At 33.6% G+C, this 22,896-nt stretch overlaps 1 protein-coding gene across 4 annotated transcripts in view; it reads right to left on the bottom strand.

Moving 5' to 3' along the window:
• The window catches only part of LOC113493530 (multiple C2 and transmembrane domain-containing protein-like), a 41,043-nt gene that overhangs the window by 9,491 nt on the left and 8,656 nt on the right, over positions 1-22,896 (bottom strand). For 2 of the 4 annotated variants that reach the window (XM_026871544.1, XM_026871545.1), the window contains 4 exons: positions 4,353-4,485; positions 3,276-3,400; positions 2,605-2,748; positions 372-555 (listed from right to left, as the gene is read on the bottom strand). In XM_026871544.1, coding sequence (XP_026727345.1) covers positions 372-555; positions 2,605-2,748; positions 3,276-3,400; positions 4,353-4,485 — 586 coding nt within the window. Of the gene's footprint in view, positions 1-371; positions 556-2,604; positions 2,749-3,275; positions 3,401-4,352; positions 4,486-6,871; positions 7,279-14,719; positions 15,398-22,896 lie in introns of those variants that run through there. The other 2 variants (XM_026871541.1, XM_026871542.1) reach the window with 2 other exon arrangements.

Here is a 22,896-nt window from a genome sequence, read left to right as displayed (position 1 = left end):
GTATGTAGATATGTACACATGAGATTATAAATAATTATAATTCGTGGTCTGAAAAACCGATGACCGTTAATGATAGACCGTTGGTATACGGAGCTTAAACGCAATTTTTCCTCATTCTCATTATTATTTTTACCAATTTAGACATTTTTTTTCGATCAAATTATTATAACTGCAGCATCATTCAAGTTTTTGCATGGTATCTCAGAATCGGAGCGTGTCGTTAAATAGTTTGACATTTTAAGAGATTCAGTTTCCAGACTTCAAAAAATATGCTAAGAAATGCACGGTGTTCTGCCACCACGAGTTTTATATCTGGCCTAAAATACGTAAAAACACATATTCAATAAAAGATTTGTTAATTGTATACTCACGAACTTTTCCTCTTCAGGTGACATATGGTGTACTCCATTAGTTGTGGGTACATTGTCTAAGGGAATGGTCCTCGCTGAACCACTCATCGTGATGAGCAGGTGTATCGAGCCCTGACCGCACTCCAAATCCTGCCAGAGTTCATGGGTCTTCTCCTTTTCCAGTTGCGAGAGGTCAATGACACACCTGTGAGATAAAAATGGTCAATAAATGACAAAAAGAAAGCGATTTATAAGTATAAGAAGTCCGAACGACAACCCGTAATGATTTATGAAAATCGACTTTACATCATTGTAATAAAGATACCTACAATTTGCTGGTATGCGGTTTGGGGCATGGAATTAGTGTAAATGTCCAGGTAGACGTGGTGATGTCAATGCCCGGTATTAGTGACGTCATAAAGATATATTTAACCACGCTAATATACCATCTTGATCATTCCAATCAATTGTCACAGGATGATCAATGTCCGATTACGCAAAAACCACTTTAACAATGAAGCCGATGTTTTTCTTTATGGAAAAACAAGTAACGGGCAAAAACGTAATTAACACGACAGCGTTGGTTTTTGTTCGCTAAATGTCAGATGTCATCGTTGAAAATATTTCAAAATTAAATATGAACATCACATTGTTTTGGTGGTAGTAACTGTCGCTACATACCAATGGTATTATTCCAATCAACTTTATACCCGGAACGTTGTATTTGGTCTTGAGTCGTACCTCATCTGGTTGAGCACAGCATCAAAAATAGTAAACAAGACTAGTTGACCATGATCGTACGCCCAATATTTAAGAGGGGGAATCAATACGTAAAAGTGCAAAGGGTAACGACAGTTTAAAAAAAGGCACATGATTTGTGACGTCCTTATAAAAGGTTTTCGTTACTTATTATCACTTTATTCGATTGAGACGGAATAAAAACAAAACTATACATATATTTGTTACCAACATTACTCTTGTTTTTTGCCTGCAAAATAATGCAGACTTATTAGACATGTGATGATTGTGGATACCTGTTTAATATGTTCTCCCCGAATAATAATATAGCACAAAAAGCATTGCAAAAACTAAGATACAAAGGTTTCATCTATGTACGTGACCAACTTAATATGTAATTAAAAGATTTAATTAGACCATAAAATACACTTAAAGTTACAATCATTTGAGCTCGTCAAAGCATAAAATGTTTAATAGGTATAATTATTTTTGCTACAGAGCCGGAACTTTTAAGATTATCTTTAAAGCAATTCGTAGATTCAACGCTAGTTTCCGATTACTTAGTCTTCTTTAGTTTTTAACGACGAATCTTTTACAAATGGGTTATACTCAAGTATAACCGTGGTATAACTGGTTGGCGAAAATATTTGCTAAGATGGTCAAAATGAATTCCTGCGGAAAAAATAACTATATCGTTTCTAAAATATATTTGTTTTGAATCACTGCTTACTCACGTGCGACGTTATGGGTCAAATCCTAAAGTTATCTTCAGAACAATGAATACCAACTAAAAGGGACTGACCTATTTTATCATAACTTTTATACTTGAATGCTAAGACGCACGGCCAAAGAGGAAGTATTTTTACGATTTAAAATCAACTTTGGCTTTTTATTAGACCAGACTAATATACATTAATAGTTAAGTAAACAAATTAATTAAGTTTTTTTGGTTAAGGAAACGCTTGGTCATAGGAATGTTACCGTGACAGGAGTAATTATTCATTTTCGATGTTAAACTTGTTTGTCTGATCAATATCTGCAAAATGACCAACAGGCTATGGGCATGTGCTTTATGTTACTTTATATAAGCTTTATATTTGAATACTTTCGTCTAAGCTAAAATTCAAATTATAAAAGTAACTGGTCCTGCCAACAGAAAAAAATACATACGTCAATAGGTAAATCATGTGTAGCATTTGACACCTTAAGTTTTTATATCTTATATCACCAACTCCAAAATATAGCTAGAAACCTATCAAATCATCCTTTTTAGGACTTTTCATGAACTGCATTAAACGATTACTAAGATTAGCTGCTAACATTATCTATCTTTAATTTTTGCCGGTATTCAAAAATGTTTGGGGCTCCAAAATCTAACGCAAATTTGAACATGAAACTCAAATGCAGGGCTGCTTCATGCCGCCTTGGTTATTTTTAGTTTGGATATCGACCCAAGCCGTTGTCAGGAGCAGTGTGCTTAAAACAAAATACTAAACATGGAGTTCAATAATCTTACCTGCCCATAAAGCTCTTCTGCTTCCCCTTGTGCCACACGGTGACTTCCAAATTGTTGTCATCGTACAAGTACAGATTAAATCTCTCACACCATGATTGTTTTGATTTTGACAGCTGCTTCGACTTGTGATTTTCGTTGCCCAGTCTGTTAGAAGTAATATTATATGATTAGGCAGAAAAAACATCATGCGCAGTATAAGATAGTATTCCGTCCATGGAATGTTAATTAAGCTTCATAAAAAGCGAAGTTGTTCGTTCGACATCGGTTTGCTTGCTGATGGCAAACGGACAGGTTTATAATCCGTATTTCATGTGTAGGTTGACTTGTTACTCAGACATTTTTTATTTATTAGATAGTCACTATCTCTAATCTCCTATACCCGATGACTTTAATCTCCAATGAAGCTAATTTGGGTAGAAACTCTTTGAATATGTACTTTCGTAGTTGTTTGGATCGGAGACTTGGCTACCGGAGTTCGGTGGTTTAGTCACACAATAACGAACATTAATGTGCTACGCGCCGGTAAGTTGTTAAACCTTCCGCAGTTTTTCAAGTGAAATGTAAATAAGCAGAATAAATTACAGCTTTTGGAAAATGTTGAAGATATTATGATTTAACAAAAAGCAATGGTTTTCCTAAAATTTTCATAGATTATTTTTTTGGATACTTACTTAAATTTACAATAGAGCCCATTGGCGCTACCGCTCGGCGTATCTTTGGCATCGATCAAAACGACGTTAACTATAGACTTCCAAGACTTCTTCAGAATGTCGAATTTCCTGTTTTTCCAAACATACTGTCAACAAAACATACATATTCATGTTAACACTTAACAACATTACTGGCATTATTAGTATAATAAAGTCGTAAAAATTCAAAATATGAGTCACAAAGCGAAGTCTTCCATTGAAACCGCAGTGTGCATTCATTCTGAAGTACAACTAGCCAGTCGGAGTAATAAGTTTTTCTCTATTTCTCTATAAAGGCTCTATAAGTAACATACTTCAGCTACGTGCGGTTTATGAATGAATTACGTTGATCTTTTTATGAGTTTTGTATAACTGTGCAAGTGTTTTTTCCTTTATTAACTGTGTTGAGTCTTTTTATTATATTTAAAACGATGCTTAAACAGTTATAGTAAATGGTTTAAGCGTTTTGGAAGTAGACTGAAGAGATGATTATTTAAGTGTGTTTTTTAGAAATATGTTAAAAAGATCTAAGATACTTGTGACATGCAAATATGACTTTAAGCACTATTGTTCTTATTTTGAACAATTCCATATTGTTTGCCTTTCTGAAAATTAGTAAACATCAAACTTCAATAAGCATCTTGAAAAAAATTATCGTAAAATTTTCAGTTCCTGATTCAAACAGTCGTTTTGTTTTTGCGACATGCTAATTTCATCATTATTCATCATAGTTTTGAATGACCGTGGAAAGAGGGAAACAATAAACTACTACGGCTTCTATTATTACTCGCTGATTGGTTATTTCTTGAATTTCAGCTAGTTATTTTCAATAAGATTTGAGGCTTCGTAGTCAATTATAGTTAATTTCATCATGCTGCAAGTGATCCTTTACCTACTGTCAAAGGCAGAAGATCAGAAGATGTTCTTTCACTGTTCTCGACACTAATATTTGGAAATTGGTACTGTTGACCGGTCCATCATAATAAATACATGCGTAGCAACCGGTATAAAGCATTATAATATAAAAACCAAAACCAGAAACAGCGAGTACAAACATACCTTCTGCACTTTTTTCCCATGGTCTCTGAGTATGGTCAGCCCACTGCCAATGCGGTCCATGAACTCCGAAGAGACGGCAAGCGCGGTGGGCGCCAGCGGGTCCATCACCAAACCGTCTGGGATTGCGAGCGACCTGCAGACAGTATTGATTTGTACACACTTATGTAAACAAACAACTTCCTACGAGGCAATAAGGATAAAAGGTGTTTTAACACAGCAAACAATGACACTTCTGTATAATAAGGCAAGAAATATAAGTTGGTATTCAAATAAAATCAACACTAAATTTCACATTTTTTTTTGTTAAATTAATTTAACCGATTTTGTATAATTTCTTTTGTTATAAATGATTATATTAACCCTTAAAAAACGTGCAGGACGCACCGAGCGTGCTTTATCCGCGGCGCATGCCGATGTACTCGGCTCCCATACGAAAATCTTGTTTTGGTTGACTTGCATTCCGAATTTACCAATGGCGAACTTCCAAAATTTGCCGTATACAACCCGCTGTTTAATCTTCGCGTCGAAAGTAAGTACGATTGTAAAGACGCAATGGTCAGCAAATGTAGAAGAAAGTTCTGAAGTGTCTCAAGTTCAGTTCTTTTATTTAATGTCATTTCCGTTATTTTAATTGAAACCCTTTAAGGGTGATAGTTGAGTGACTTGACTGCATGTTTTAGCTTCTGTGTATAGTGTTCTCGTAAGTGATAGACAGCTGTACCGTAAGACGATGGAGGTCACGGTGCCCTAACGGGACAAGAATAACTTAAGTCTTTGTTTAATAACATACAGACACACTTAGCATATTATTGTCATTAATGGCAAATACTTTTTTATTTTCATAAGCGTTTTCACTCTTTCGTTAATACCCTATGAAAAATCACGTGAAATTCTCATATATCTTTTTATATATTATTCAAAATTCGAATTCATACTTCTTTGATGAAACTTTATGGATTTCGCATGCAAAGAAGATGCAAACGGTGAAATTTTCAAGCCAGAAAAATTACCTCTAATTTGTATAATTAATCCTCGAGTGTGATACTTCACGTTCACATATACCTACTCGTAAGTAGGATATTTTGAGTAATTGAGGTTGAATTTCAAATAAGCTTACAAAGTTCATTGGACTTTAAACTGACCGTATTTCACAAAAGAACTGATTTGCTGGATTTAAGTAGTTTGGAATATATCTTAGGTTTGGACCGTAAGTAACTCCTTGCCTATCTATCGATCTTTGCAAAAATTATAAACAGGTAACGTGCGACTTTGTGTAGTTACTGACGCTCAATTTTGGGATCTACAGATGATTTTGTGTTTTTTTATCTAATTGTGAGTTTCAAAGTATATACCAAAAACACAGCCAAAATAAGTGGGTTTGGTTAAGCTAGTTACCAATAAAAGTGGGTGTGGGACCTTGGCTCGCACTAATCTGGATTTCACAATGTCACTATATTTTGGCGTTTTATACGAAGGCTCTCTAAATATGCCAATGCATCCGGTCGTTCATGCTGTGTTAATAGTCGTCATAAATATATCCTTTAATGGCGATTATAGTTATAATATTTTTTATTATCTATTTGATTCTGAATTATTATATAATCTTATTAGAATAATGTTATGTTTTGGTACTATTTCACGAAGTATTATTTGCTTAAAGATCCTAATATAGCCACCAAAATTATAAGTATGTATTATAAGTACGGGCATGTCAGTGTTTCTATGAATTTCTGAGGTGTATCTCTACTTATGTAGTTTTAGAATTTACGGGGTGAATTGATAAAACAGTTACTTAGGTATCACTTAATTTTTTTTAGTTTGTTGAGATCAATTCTGTTTTGTTTTTATCGGTATATAGTATATAGAAGTATTTAAGTGGAATGGTTTACCCTTGAAATTGACGATAATAATTAGCTTTCCCATTAAAAAATGCATTTTTTTAAACTTGTCAAAATTGAAATACGCATTGTTTTGTTTCGTATTATTTCTGCGCTTCGTAATTGGTGTTGCAAAGCTTTGCACGGCTAAACAAGTCTTGTAGCCTTGAATACATATTACGTTGAAATATTAAAAAGTTTAATAATTATGTAAATTTACATCCATAAATTACATAAATGCACGATGTTCTTAGACCTCGGACGGTTTGGTACACTGGGTATATGGATATACAAACGTACGTTATATATTAACTAAATATTAAAAAATATATAATGTAATCCAGATCACGCATCCATTATTTATATTTTGTTAACACTTAATCACTTGACGGTTACATACCGAAATTATCACTTGACATAATAAAAGCACAATTAAGCACATCTATCCAAACGAAGCATCCGCAAATATGGAAAAACACAAACTTTAGAACGCCGGCAATGATACAACTTTATAACTAGACCAAGATCACTGACCTAAAATAGAGACGAAGGCGACACGACAATAAAAACAAAATACAATCGCCGAATAACCCAAAAAGCACAAATGGTCAAACACACTTCACTTTATTGAATAAAACTTACGCGAACTGTGTCGAATCACAAATTCGGTTGAAAACAGTCCGCAGCCTTCTATTGGACATAAGGAAGCAGTTATCCTCAATTGATCGCGACAAGATTTAGAGGAAGACTGATACTGTGACCGATCGGTTACTTGATTTGAATACTGCCCTTGATATTGGTTTTTGTGAATTGTTCATTGAACCAGTAATGGGAGTAGAAGCAAGCGCGGAGCCGGCATTGGCACGACCGCCATGTATGTGCCTCAGGACATAATAAGCTTTGAAAACTTGTGTTTGTTATGCGAAAACACTTTTTTGTACCATCGACGTTGATTTATCTGTTTCTAAATATATTATACGACGTGTTTCAAGTGACCCCGGTCATTTAGAAGGAAACAACTTTTTTCTAAGAAAGCCGAAACTACTTAATATGTTCTGAAAAACATTGGTCGTTCCGTACAATTTTTAAATTCATGTCCTAGCAATCCAAAAAATGCAATATTTTATGATAAGCATTTTTTTATTAAATTTTCTTTACTTTAAATCTTAAATATACTAGAAAGTCATTTATTGAAACTGCTGAGTCATACTTATCCACGCATTGGTAATCTTAATTCACCATTCTAAATGTTAATTATTTTACGAACGGCGCTGGGCATATGAAAAAATCCTTTTATTTCAAGTTATAAACGGTAGCATCAACCTAATAATGACATTTTTATTGAGATTTCCGTTAAAATAGTTCCTTTGCTTAATATTTTAAATAATTAACGATAGGAATATGATTATATAGACAGTTGTAACTAACAAATTTGTTTTAGCTTTTATTACTTAAAACCTTTAAATAGATGAACTTAGGACATTCTTAAAGAAGTCAAAGTTGCCTTTTTCTCCAGTTGGAAATAGAGTTTGAGGATAATCTGAAAGGCGGATTTTTCCAATAAAACAAATAAAAATAACACGATCTATAAATATTCATGTTATTTATAGTTTTTGAGAAACCTAACCACCTAACCTTCTTGGTAATTCCTGCTTACGCATGTGAATTGCACACTCTTTTATCAATACAACATCATAGTAATATAGATGAAAAATCATTTATACTAATTTACTAGACCTGTATAATCTGTAATCTAAAAGAAATTAGGTGTAGGAGAAATACGTTGATGCATTACTTTCCTTTCGCAGATTTAGGTACAGATGACTTATTCCAAGATAACTAAACTGTAACCCAACATATTTTAACCAAGTTCTCTTTTAATTTACGCCTAGGTGTGTTTAATAGAAGATGGTTACTTGATGAAGCAGGAATTCGTTTCATATCTAGACAAACACAAAAAGTTTTCAACGTTTACTGATTTTACATAATGTTTTGTTTCAAACAGCTTGGGAATTAACATAGGATCAAATAATACGCGAGTATTCACGGAAGTTGCTTAATGATATTGTTAATGTTTATAAAAGTAGTAACGACAATAGTTTGGTCTATTGTATTTGTATCTCTAGGGAGTTAATACTAGTCCGGTACTACGACTCCTGCATAAAGACCAGGGCCCCGATTCTGCTATTTACAAAGCGCAATGAATTAATGGCAATTGGATTAAGTTTGAAATTATTCCTAGTCTCTTAAGCATCCATTGTAAATAGCAGAATTGGGGCCCTGAGAATACTGAGAGTAGAGAACACAATCTCTTCTAAGAACCTTCCTTTCAAACTTATCTGTATGTAGATTATCTTTTGCACCTATTTTGTGACATCACCGTGGTTGCGAAAGCAGTGTCTCAACGAGAATTTTGTGACAACACTCTCTAAATTATTTCCTCAGAAAAAAGTATATATTTTACTGTTTTTCTTGTCCAACCAAGAAATATTAAAATTGTATTTAATTAAAAGGATGATTTGTTGAATATTATAGTTTTTTTGTTTTAATAAAACCTCATTAAAGTAACTGAAGGATGTGATTTTAATAAATTCAGACTCTTCTTTAGGAGAAGCGAAAAGCAACTTTTTTAATCAATACCGTACTTATAAATGATTTACGAATGTATTCAATTTCAAGTTATTTGCATAACTGGATACAAAAATCTCAAAACTTAATATAACATAGGCTATACTTATAGTACGGCGGATGATTTATTTTAAAAGGTAATATAATTTTCGATAATTTACCTTTCACATTGTGGTTATTCATCATACAATTAGTTTAGCTTTTTGTCTTCATACTACGGTTCATTTATAACAAAAAGCTTTGGTCTCAAACACTCATGAATGCAGGAAACACTAAAATCACTTTTAGTAACTATTTAATTACTAGTTTCTGAAAAAATAAACATGGTTTATCCAAATAAAAGAACGTAGATGAAGACTGTATTGTTTCACATAAAGATTAAAGGAACATGGCTTTTAGTCAGTAAGAGTCTGACACTCCCTTCCATTTAACCCAAAGCGGGACATGTTATATAATGATTTCTCCCCCAAAAAAAATACAGTTTTGTGGGACGGAATCTTTCTAATACGGAATTAAAACATGCCATATAATAAAGTTCTCATAAAACTCTATTAAATTGCTATGGTATATATCTAGTATATTACATTAATTTATAGGTATGACGTAGGTACATGCCATCAACATGTAATCATAGCGTTCTCTCTTAAAAACACTATACACTAGACCATTAATTATATGTCTTCTGTTTTTATGCAGTTCATATTATTAATTGTCAAAGGAAAATTTATGTTTTTAGATAACTTCTTACGAAAACAATATTGTTATTTTCTATTATTAATATGCTTTTCGTGTTTCGGTCAATAGCCTCGTCATTTGCTTTTTTATTGAAAGCTTATTTAGTCGGTACAGGAATATGGACTAAGCTCGCAATACAATGCCGGCGATGTATTATCAGTCATGATGCCAGAGCACCGCGGCTCCGCAATGTATGCAACAAGCATAATATTTCCCGTATCGCCTTTATGGTGGCAAAACGGAATGGATGAAGAAGGAAGAAACTGTTTGTGTGTCTATGAAATCTTTTATTTCTAGGAAAATATAGCGCTATTAATAAAGGTTCATATTAAATGCTCTGGTCATTAAGAAAATTGGCCTTTGGGCTTTCATGATAAGAAAATATAAATTATACGGATCCCGTGCGTTTCACACACATTTTCCACAAAAATTTACTGAGGTTAGTGTAAGAAAACGATAATGAATATCCCAAATAACTACTTCATGAATTAATTTGACAGAGTTAAATATTTACAGTGCAATCATTTGCTATATACAAAAAACATAAACAATAATGAAATCAATGCATCAAAAAATCATCTTCTTTTGCAGAGAAGAAGGATCAACTTTGATTTTAGTTATAAGTAATTAATTTGACCATACATTTTGGGTAGGCATCTATAATTAATTCTTTAATAAGGTTCTTTGATTTATCATCATAAAAACATAAATATCTTAACGTTTTTAGGTTGGCCATGCTATGATACGTTGGCATATCCTGTTTATCTACAAAGTCAAGGTCTGTTCACAATTAATTATAATTATTGTTTTTAGTTTTAGTACAAATAAAATTCATATTTTATCATGAGAACGTGTGTTGTTTTCGCTGGGGAAATACACCTATTACTACTAAACTTAATTGTTAGTACTCGGACGTAACAGTTTGAATAAAGAAAACTTTTCTGTTGTTTCCGAATTCAAATGCGTAATTTCTGAACGTTCTTCATACAATATTTGGATGACCTTAACAGATTTCTGAACTAGAACACTATATAATATATGTATATGCGTCTATAAAAAAAAATTTTTGTTATTTATAAACGCGGAAGCTCTATTTAATCAAAAGAATATAAATCGTTAATAAACTGGAAAAAATGTTTAAAAATACACGTTTTATTTTTTGGTGTATCATATATTTATTTTGGTCTAAGATAAAGCCGCTTCCGTGATCAGAAGAGCAAGGCCCATAACATGACAATAAATAAAAAGTTTCAAGAAATAAGTATGGATTAAGTTCCAATGATCGCTTGTGACGTCACTCGTAGGTTGACGTGATGAAAGGTGAATGAGAGGTCAGCTTCCTCGAAGTCGTCTCCACAGACGCAAGCTCGCCATTTCCGAACGATAAAACTGTTTTTTTTTTTAATTAACAGTAAACGCTTTAATTGGTCTGTTTCGTCGGGCTGCGTGGACTGACGTCATAGTATAAACACGCATTTTGGCTCTACATTTTGTTGGCTTTGGAATCGATATAAATAACTTGTAAGGTAAGATGTAAAGGTGGCCAAGGGTTTAATTAATTTAATTTATCGATTAATACCTTGAACGAAAAAGGTTAGAGAATACCCTTTTCAAATTCTACATCCAAGCAGGTTATGTGGTTGGCTCAATCTCGTTCAATTCAAGTGCACCATACAAAGTTATCTTTTGATCTGTACATGATACTGTTTTTAATTACAACTTCATAGTGTTTAATGATTTTCGGTTTCTCACATAAACTTGTAATTTCGTGCTTAATTGGACTTTTTGCTAGGTTCAAGGGGGCAATGTGGACTTACAAAGTAATTTAAGCATATTAACATCACAAATCATAAATTTAGTTTAGAATAATGATAGCAAAGAGAATTACCACAGATAACAATCTTGTTGATGATTACACTAATTAAAAGTCGTTAAATTGGTAGTATTTAAAGCATTTTTTGGAACAACTTAAATGTACGTTAATATTCATGTGATAATATTAATGCCATTAATTATTTATGTCGGATCAACAAAAACCTTGATCTTAGCCTGATCACAAGTTACTCGTAACTGCGTTAATCCCAAATATACGCGCGTTTCGAAGGCTATGTCTGACATTTAGCCGACATCCAAGAATCATAATTTCCCAGGAGTACCTAAGGAGTCATCTTAAAATTAATACGGTGTCAATATGGACTATGGATTGGATACAACTTATTGGTATGTGTCTCACTATCGATCATCATTTTGCGTAATTTTCTAAGTATAACTAGAGCTTCCTTAGATTTTTTAATCTTAATTTAGTAATAAATAATTTGAATTATAAAAGCGTTCAGTTCATTTAATAATACGTTCTAATGCAAGATTCTTCTTGATAAAGGTTTTGTTTAATACTGTTAAAATAAACAATAACTAAATGTGCAAAATAAATAATTATACCATTTTTTTGTAAATGACCTCATCAGATTCATTGGATGAATTTTAAATGGAAAACACTTTATCAACGTCCATAACCCACGAAGCGAAGCGATGTATTTTATTTTGTGAAAAAAAACTGTATAATTTTATGCTGTGTTATATTTTACCTGTAGGTATCCAGTATTCAAAGGTATAGTTTTAGACATAGTAGGTATATCAGTCAGACGTTAATCTTATTTTGTGAAAACCCAAAATGTAGCTCAATTAAAAATCAAATTTCTTATTAAGTGTTTGACTGGAGCTAGTCTTTATAAAAGTAAGATAAATACTCTTAATCAATAATATTAATGGATGATGTGTAATTGTGAATGGCTCGTAAATATTATTCCTCATCCAATGAACAATTGTATTTTCCCTGAGCGTGGGATTTATTTGTTTATCGTTGTAATAGCTGTGACTAAAGTTCCTAGATTATATGAATAATAGTGTCGTGGTACGCTACTAATAAGCTGATAAACCTATACTTGTTTAGGTACCTAAACAAGGTAATCAATCTTGCAATGGTGTATATTTTTGTCTAAAAACGTCTGTGTAAAAATAAAACGCGAATAAAAACCATTAAAGATAACTAACGAAATATATCACTGAAACATGTCAGTTGTTTATTTACTTTATAAAATAACCAATGATTAAGATTGTTTCCCTCTTTTAGTATCTAAGTACCCCTTTTTAGTGCAAATGGAGTTATTGGAATTATCGGCATTTACTCTCAGTCGCCACCTGAATGAATTCCAGTAAGAAGTTAATGTATTTTTTGTACCTATACTGACCTTTTTTCAGTTATCTTTCCAAGGTTTATTTTTCAATCGGAGAAAATTTTAAGTGTCGCCTGGAGTACTAACCTAAATGTCATTATATCTACGGTGATTCTTTTTGTATAATACGAATTTCCAACACCATCTCGTATGAGAATTAAAAACAAAGCATGAGGACGGACACGGTAACGGCGTTAAATGATATTGTGTTTAAATTATCTGTTAAGTAGATATATCGTCCTACCTTTAGCACCTTCTCATTTTACCAGCATTAACGCTTTTTATATTAAGGTGAAGAGAATAATTGTGAACAAGGATCGTGGAACTTTGGATTAACCCACAAAAGAGAGAAAGGAAAAAGCATTTGGTTTAGGTACCCGTAAAAACCTGCACATATAACTTTAACCTTTTGGACAATGCCATTGCAAGACTCGATTGGAACTTTCCTGGCTTCAAAACCGCAACCTTGATAGTAAATAAGTGCGATTAGAAATCCTCTGGGCCTTCATATAAGCCTTAACTACGTCATTCAAAACCACTAAAACAAGCTCGATATAAGGAAATGCCAAGACTTTTAAGGAATAAATATGATCATGTTGAAGAACAAATGTTTCAGAGGTTCTTCTCATTAATCATTAATGAAAAAACAGTAAAAAAATATAATTTAGTCGTTCTTGATAACGGAAACCCGTTCGACAGAAAACTGGTTTGCTTCAGATTGTCGGGGAAAATTATGTTTTAGATACCGTGGAATAGTACCGAGCAGAGATTATTCATTAATTACAATGTTGTTTCAAAACAAAGGAAGTCTTCTTCACAAGCAGAGATTAATTGTAAAACTCTATGTGGTTTTTGGTACTGGTGGACTGCCAGCATCTCCTGAGGGTAGACGCGTCAATGGGCCGTTGAGGAAAAGAGATGGCACACAACAAGCGGAAGAGTGACGTTTCTCTTCCACATCGTCAACAGTGTGACTTTAAGAATTTGGGTTACCAAGACCCGTTTATATAGATTTTAGACGCAATTTTACATATTTTGTCAACTCCTAAGTTTGGTTTGGTAACACACTGATAACCAGGTTCCCATGCATTCTATAATCATTATCACCAACATCATTCAACAGGAGGATGCGTCCATTGTTGGACATAGCTTTCCCAAATGCACTTGATCATGAACCAAATGTTACATGTAGAGTAGGAGATAGGTATGAATTAATATCCGTCCATAATCTATAACGGGGATTATTGGCTATCTTTGAGGTTAAGTTCCGCACGCCGAGGTCACATCATTGATGCTAACCGTTACTTATATTACAAATTGCGTGAAGTTTTAATGTAGAGCGCATCTTATTCAAGTATTCAGCTTTGGTTAAAGATGATGACTTAAATGAATATTGATGTCATTATTTGTGATATTTTTTGACAAACGAGATATTTAGATAATCAATTTAAATGAATTATGTAACTAGTTATTCAGTTAATGTGTTATTTGGCTATGACTATAAATACTCAGTTGTCACGAGTTTTTGTCGTAGTTTCCGCCGCCTATTATGAAATATATGCTAAAATATAAATAATATGTAAATGTTTTAATTATTACATACAAATCAGCTTTAAGCGGAGACCGATTCAGTTGTTTGTTCATAAAATAAAAGAGTGACCTTCATCTTATGTAACTAGTTTTTAGTTTCAGGATAAATAGAGCCGTTATAACAACAAACGATCTTCAATTTAAATTGACTGTTGTTCTAAAATCAAAGATTAAATATTAAAGCGCGAAAGTTTTAAACATAACGTAGTGTTTCCAAGCATAACATTATTTCTGTCACTGTCCCACAACTGTCAAACTACGCTTGCAAGATAGGGATAAAGAGAAATGAGTGAGTGTTACTTACTCCTTGCTTTCATTGACGAGGTCATTCTCTTTCTCAATTTGCGTGTTTACAGTTGTATTATCACTAACAATCTCTACCACAGCATCCTTGGGTTGGTCAACATCGGACGTTATGTCGTTCGCAGACAGTGTTTCATCACTGTCCGATAATATTGCAATTACTCTCGGTTCAGCGTCAAAAGTTTCATTTTGTACACAGTTTTCCAAGGGCGCTTCCGTCCAAGTCTGTTTATCAACACACTCCAGCTGACTTTTTGTTCTGAACGAGATTTTCCTCCAAGACATCGTATTTGCAACTAAATCTCAAACCGAATAATCAAGCAATCATTTTAACTATTTGCTTAACTGAATTTATAACTTTAATTTAATATTAACTGATCATAGAGACCTACACAGTAATAAGTGTTGTTGGTATACGTAATGCAAGTTAACACTAAAAGTTCGTCCGAATTAGCACAGAAAATAAACAAATAATTTAAATTGTGTTAAATAAATAAATATGACCGAAATGTCACTTTAGTACGTTTGATATCGAATATAGAACTAAATTATAAATCGGAAGCGGATGAAATTATCGGTCATATCGTACCCTGTCAGACACGATAATTAACGGTTTCGTCATTGTTTTACATCAAGTTCATTACTTAACCTATAATCATTAAAAAGTAATTAATTAGAGTTTGTTGTGAGGCACATACCTCGGCTCGGACTCGGCTCGGGCGTTGGAGGCACGATCGTATTGAAGGAACACAATTGACTGATCACTACGTCGGTGTACAGTTGGCCGCGGCGATCACCTAAAACAGTTCCACCTTACGGGTACTTGTGTCTTCAGTCTGATCCCACTGAACATGTTCAACCGTTTCATAAACACTGTTCGCGACTGAGTAACGCGATATTTACACTCAAGAGCAAAAAACGTGTCCGCACGCCGATCGAGTACAACTGTCTGTCATTCAATACGAATCGTAGCGTGGGTATACGCATAAATTACCATATTTACGTCAAATAACAAATATGTAATGTTCAAAGGTCCCGCTGAGTTTTTGCTAAAACGTCACGGTATTGTTTAGTTTTATAGGGATTTCCAGACGGTCTTGACTCGCTGGACATACATCCTGCAGACCTGCCCGCTGCTACCAACAGTACCTAGGCCGCAACTTATACATTCTAATGCTAACTAACTCTATAAATAGCTTGTTTTTGAGGTTGTTTTAATAGGTATATTACGATTTGTTGTCGTGTTGTTTGCTTCCGGATTTATAGTAATAAAATTTGATATATATTTATAGCTATATTGTTTAATTATAAGGAGCTCGTGGATAAGCTGCAACTGCACAAGTTGATCGATCACAGGTTAAGCTACATTGGATGCGGTCGGCTCGCGGATGGGATACCTTCTATGCGATAACAACTTTCTCTGTGTTTTGGAAGGCCTGTTAAATTAGGGTCCCGGCTGTTATTTATACATCTTTGTCAGTCGTTACGGGTAGTTAGAAGCTAGAAAGTCTGAAAACCAGTCTTAATGAGGTGTAAAATGTTGCCCAGGTATCTGGGTTGAGGAAGTCAGATATGCAGTCGCTCTCAGCCTACCTCCAAATTTTTGCAAAAGGCTAGGATGATGGTGATGATTAAATAATTATAGCACCTGGAAATGCCTTACTCTTAGCAAAGGCCGCCTTGTTCCATTGTCCTTTCAACCTACCACCACGAAATTAGTTAGAACTTAAGTACGTGGTGGGTACATTAATAAATTCTCCTCATGTATTTACATTACAAAGTATCACTAAGCTTTCATGTCCTTTGTGCTACTAACTCGAATACAGTTAATAAAGAACATCCTTAATGATTTCTGAGAACTTAGACAGTGTATTCATTGTATTACAGACTAAACCTATTTTTAAATAAGGGATGACGACAAAACGCAGACCACATACAAGTGCAAAGTGCAAGAATCCGCATCTTATCATAACCAACCTTTTTATTTCCAGTAAGCCTCTAGCAGGGACTTTAGTATCGTTGACAGTTTTAGATTTACTGACTTTGGTTTTAGGGTTCTGTAACGTCATTCCTAAGGAGGCGAACTGGCAAGAAAATGTATAGGTTGTAGCTTAAAAAATATTGATAAGCACAAACACACTAGTATTACCATTCTCTTACTTTCTTTAAACCCGGATCATGGTCTACCTCCTCAGTGCTAGAAGCGGATACTCTCACTGACTTTACCAACCAGCTGTACAACGTCTTTTGCGTTCAGGCGGTGTATGAACATAGCAATTCCCACTGACAGAAACATGACAGTTATGGTTCAGGACCAGTACAAAACTCACTAGCTTCCCGATAAAATACATATTTACCTATGTATCTATACTTACTAGACAATACACAGTTTCTCTAAGCAATAAACATATTAATTCAATTGTTATTATCCGTATCGGTCTGAACTCGGAACACTTATGCAGTCCAAATATTTACGTATCTCCTAGTGTTTAGCGGAAAATAAGTATTCCTCTTACTGACACAGAGTGATAATATGTATTGACTGTCAATATACTCTACATAATTGGCGTAGGTACTACTAAGATAATAAATTTCCGTATTCTGCTTATTTACTGGTACTAAAATACCCTTAAATTTGTTTTGTCGCGTTTTGTCGTGTTAGCTTTAAGCCTTAAGAGTCGATCCACACTAAACGAGTAGCGGCCCTAAGAGCAGTAACCTAGCAAGGCGCATTTGCCTTCAAAGGACTGTGAACTTTAAACTGACGTGTATAATATTCAAAATTATTTTTAATATAAATACTCTGCCAGTTGCTGCTCTTTCGGTACGCATTTAACCTTAGTGAGAGCGACTTAGAATCCGAACCGGCCTTATGGCGTATCGTTCGAAAACAACACGGGAGCAATTTGTAACCATATTTAACAAACGTAGTGTGATGAAGCAGTCAAACCAGACAATGTTCTTAGAAAAGTATTGTAAAAAAAGCAACGATAGTACATATTCCAAAATTGTAGTCGATTTCTGTTCATAATTGTGTTTTTCTAAATATTTTAGAATCTAGATACAATTAATAATTATATTCCATTCGATGTTTAATATTTAGATGTAGTCTAAAAATACATAATAATATGTTATGTCATGACTTCCTATATGTATTTGGTAATTAGCAGCTACGGAAAATTACAATCAAATTATCATACTCTACGTGAGAAACAACGCATTAACAAATTACCTATCGGTAAGATAAAAACATCAGTGTAATAACGCAATATTTACTTTTTGTAATACACTTTGGTGAAAATGATTTAGCAACAAGCAAATTAATTATCCCTACTAATATTATAGTAACTCTGTCTGTCTGTCTGTCTGTTACGCTTTCACACTTGTCTAAACCACTGAACGGATTTTATATAAATTTGGTACAGAGATAGAGTTGACCTTAAGAAAGAACATAGGATAGTTTTTATCCCGGACTTTTGAAGAGTTATCTTGGAAACGCGATATATCTCGACGCGAGCGAAGCCGCGGCCGAAAAGCTAGTAATATTATAAGTATGTTGCTATATTTGTCTTTAACAAATATTTTTTATCATAGTTATGTCATTATGAAACGGTTTACTTAATACAGTAAGTACACCGATAATACTTGTCTATTATCACAAAGGTGCAACATTTGAAAGTATTTGGCACAATGACACCTTCGGGAAAATGCACATCAACATTTATTACTGTTTTTAATTAGACCGAGACAAACCTTGGACGGTGATGCGTCGGCTTATTTAAGACTAGCTATTGCCCGCGACTTCGTCCACGTAGTTGGAATTTTAGAATTTTCCGCGTTTTTTCCACATTTTATATTGTATCTTCGCTGCTATTAGTCGCAGCGTGATGTTATATAACCTTCCTTGATAAATGGTCTATTCAACACAAAAAGTTTAGTTAGTTTGTACCACGAAATTTTTCAATTCGAACCAGGAGTTCCTAAGATTAGCGTGTTCAAACAAACAAACAAACTCTTCAGCTTTATATATTAGTATATATGATGGGCATAAAGAAAACGTGTATTTTGCGTCCTTTACTTAACAAAGAAACTTATTAAAGTCTTTACCTGTTAAAGCTTATCCTTTAACTTTTAAGTGAAGAATTTGTCTGCTTATTGTCAAGGATAAGTGAAAGTACGTAAGAAGGTAATAAGCAATGAAATTGAATGAGGAATAATGAGGAAATCTGCTGTTTTCATCGACATTAAGAGACATTGTCTGATATTTACATACCCGCCGAGTTCCTGGTTAAAACAACTACATAAACATCCTATATGGGAAAAACATACTGTATAATATGTGTGTGTAGGCAAATTTGTTTGTATTACTCACTATGTATTGGTTTACTTATTACTTTATCACGATACTGCCTCATTGACTGTCATTGTTTCCTACGGATCATTCCGAGAAGAAATTAATAAAAAAGCGGTAAAAACGGCCAGTATAAACCTTTTACTTTCAAGTCTAGGTTAAAAAAAAGTCTAGGGACGATAGCTTGATAGATCAAGGAGTTTTGTCGCTTTAAATTTTTATCCCAATAATTCACCCAAAATGGTTGCTTCGCGGTACGGTGTAAGGTCGATGTGTATTTTTGACGTACGTTTTACTAAACCTACCTGGCTAATGTATTTTAAAATCATTTGATATTATTTTATTGAATTATATTTCGTGTTAATAATTTATTCATTGATTATATAGCACAATTTTATAGCTATTTTACTTTTATAAGTAAACCCCAGGTTCCCCAAGGTTATCTCCTAAGGCGCAAGTGAGTAAAGATCATTTTTCAGAGTCAACCTCTTGAGCAACCGATACTGAATACATACCCATGAATCATATTTCGGGTAAAATGGTCACTTTGTTAATACGATATGTCAATATTACAAATCTGATCTTAAGGTAAGTTGTCCTTAAAAATCCCCAAATTATTGTGCGAAAGGATGTTACCTTTGCGGTTTGTGGTTAATTATTAATGAAAATAATCTATTTTGTTAAATCATGAATGATGTAATGTAGGTAAATCTGTTTTCCTTAAAAGTATAGATTTACTCAGTTGAGTCACAAATTAGAGCGTGATGATCAAATCAGATAAAGTCACTAGTCATCGCACTAATTTGTATGTGAAAATCCAGTTTAGGTCTTTATTGATATCTTTCTACTATATAAAATTCGCGTATACGTAATTGAAATCCTCCGAAACGGCTTGACCGATTCTCATGAATTTTTTTGTGCATATTGGGTAGGTCTTAGATCCTGAACACATATGTTTTTTTTTTCTATGACGTAACTACGTTTGCCGTGTCAACAAGTAAATATACATACATATAAAACATAAAGTTAGGACTATTTCGTGTCACAGAACAATGTCCCTTTACACTATTTTATTTTGTTTGTCCTTTCAAAACTTAAGAGTGAATATTACGAGTTCTTGACTTTCATTGTAATAGGTAGCGATAATAAAAACAATATGTATTTCAATCAGGTTCGAGTGCGCCTTGAATGTGTCCACTCAATGTGAGAGGAATGTTTTAAGGTAAACGCATTTCAATACCGCTTCGGGATGCAAGCAACGTAACACATTTACAATTTTGATTTTAAAGATAGACGCTATATTATCGCTATCGTTCTTCATGTATAGGTAATTCATCCATGTAAGTATGTAGATATTCGTTTGGTGTCTGTAGTGTAGCTATTTTACTGATCCAGTAAATTAAGATAACTTAGAACGTATTCTACAATTTGTCCCTAATTGTAGCATTATTATTTTGTTGAAGGTGGTTTTGCACAGAAGTTGTAGAATAAGTAGGTAAGTAGGCTTCTTTTAGGTACTTCTGCCCATAAACCGGTGCGAATTGATATAATCAAATTATTGAATTAGTAGTCTAGTTTACGATACACTAATACTTAATTACAGTCAACAATAAGTTTAACATTTTTTTTTTATAGCTTGCCGGCTATCGATTCGCCGAGAAACAAAATTTTACTTACAATCATAGGTTGTAATAATGAAGTGACGTTATAATACCGTAATTAAATACGCATAGTTATCTAGAAACTCTTACCGTCATGCTATAAATCTTTGACTCAGACAACCGACAGTTGTTGTCTAAGGACCTTAGCCAAGAACCTTAACCAAGCGGTTAAGGTTGATAAGTACCAAAGTATCCATATATTATCTGAGGGCACGGCAGTGCCCCTGCCAAGTCTCGAGCAAAACGGGCACGGCCGTACCATCTTTTCTCGAAGCGATTCGCGGCTGTTTCGCCCCCCCTGTATCTTCGACGTGGACAAAGCTAGGAGTTTAGCTTTTCGGGGAATAATAGTAGGCATTAGAACAAGCTTAAGTTCGAAATTACATGCCAATTGAATTAATGGTTTAGGAGTTACGGTCGATCAAAGTTACACCATTTTGTCACTCACTGACTCACTGACAGATCATCAAAAATCTAAGGTACTTCTAGCAGACTTAGAAACTTCAAATTTTGCACCAAGATAGGTCCTTAGCCACATATAAAGGAAAAATTATAAAAACATTAAAAAATAATATGCCATAGAAAACAATTTTATATTTGCGGTTTGGCAAGAACATTATGTATGGATTTTGACTGCATTGTTAACTTTGTTCGTTGTTTAAGTACCTATTCAATTGGATGAATACATACATACATAGAGTAGAAAAGAATAATATAAATGTAATACACAGACTATCATTAATACAAATTAATACATAAAATTCATAATTCATTAAATTAATAAAGCTAAAACTCCATTGTATTGCGATAAATATTGTATGCGCGCTCGATAGATGGCGTTGTACGTGTCTGAATCGCGCTATGGTTTCGTTACAAAGCGCAGTCTAAGTAGTACTTCAGAATAATTCGATAATTTTCATTTGATAGCGCCACCTGTCTATGAAAAACCATTTCGAAACTAAAAAATATTGTAGTGATAATTGATATTCGGAGAACTTTACGTGTTATTTAGTTTAGTTTAGCTATAGTTTGTAAGTTAGTAGATATATATATGCATATATATATAAGTTTAAGCTTGTTTACATTAGAAGTAACGAAGTCTCAGAGAAGAAACAAAAGAGATAGAGAATGGGTTCTAAGCAAAGCAGTAGCTGAAGTCCTAGAAATTATGACACCTAAAAAAAAAGAAAGAAATACACTTACAAAAAATAAATGAGATCCCACCAAAAACATTAAATGTAAAAAAATGCCAAGTCTCTCGATGCAGTCTTTCCATCGTAAAAAGTTTTGAGATCTCATAGAAGCCAAGTCCTATTCAAAATATTTTGTAGTTATAAATCAACATTTAGTAATTGTATCAATAGTTTTCTTTATATTATAATTATAGTGACTTGGCAATGAGCACAAATTAAAAGCTGCTTGATGCCTGGAATTATGTGCAAATGTTACTGACGAGACCAGTGATCAGATTATTTGTTATGTGTGAATCATGATGGTCACTACCGACTTCATGCTCCAATACAATAATTAAGAATACCTTACGGGCCATCGCTTTATGAAAGTAAATGAATCGAGAGTACACTAAGACTGACTGCCGTTGCCGAAATTCGGTTGGGACGACACGGATAAACCAAAAGAAAATTAATTTTGTGATATTAATGTTTACGCATGCGGTGTGTGTAACTTTCAACTCCTACAAATATGCCGTTTTATTTGTTTCTTCTTGTGCTCATTGCCAAGTCACTATAATTATAATATAAAGAAAACTATTGATACAATTACTAAATGTTGATTTATAACTACAAAATATTTTGAATAGGACTTGGCTTCTATGAGATCTCAAAACTTTTTACGATGGAAAGACTGCATCGAGAGACTTGGCATTTTTTTACATTTAATGTTTTTGGTGGGATTTCTATGACTAGATATTGAGTAGTTTTTGCGTGAAAGATAGCCCATATCCTTAATAAAACCGAAGCAAAATAAACTGAAAATCTCTTATTTTATTATATCTACTTACCATCTTAATGGCGTAGATGTAGTTGGGTATATATCTAAGTAGGTACGTAATTATGTATTGTTACGCCCGTAGTGCAGCCGATCCGAAAACTAATTATTCTTATGGAATATTATGGATTGCTTTAATCACAATGACAAATTATGATG

This window comes from Trichoplusia ni, chromosome 4 (assembly GCF_003590095.1).
Source record: "Trichoplusia ni isolate ovarian cell line Hi5 chromosome 4, tn1, whole genome shotgun sequence".
In the NCBI taxonomy this organism is placed as follows: domain Eukaryota; kingdom Metazoa; phylum Arthropoda; class Insecta; order Lepidoptera; family Noctuidae; genus Trichoplusia; species Trichoplusia ni.
This window is presented reverse-complemented; position numbering and strand designations above follow the sequence as displayed.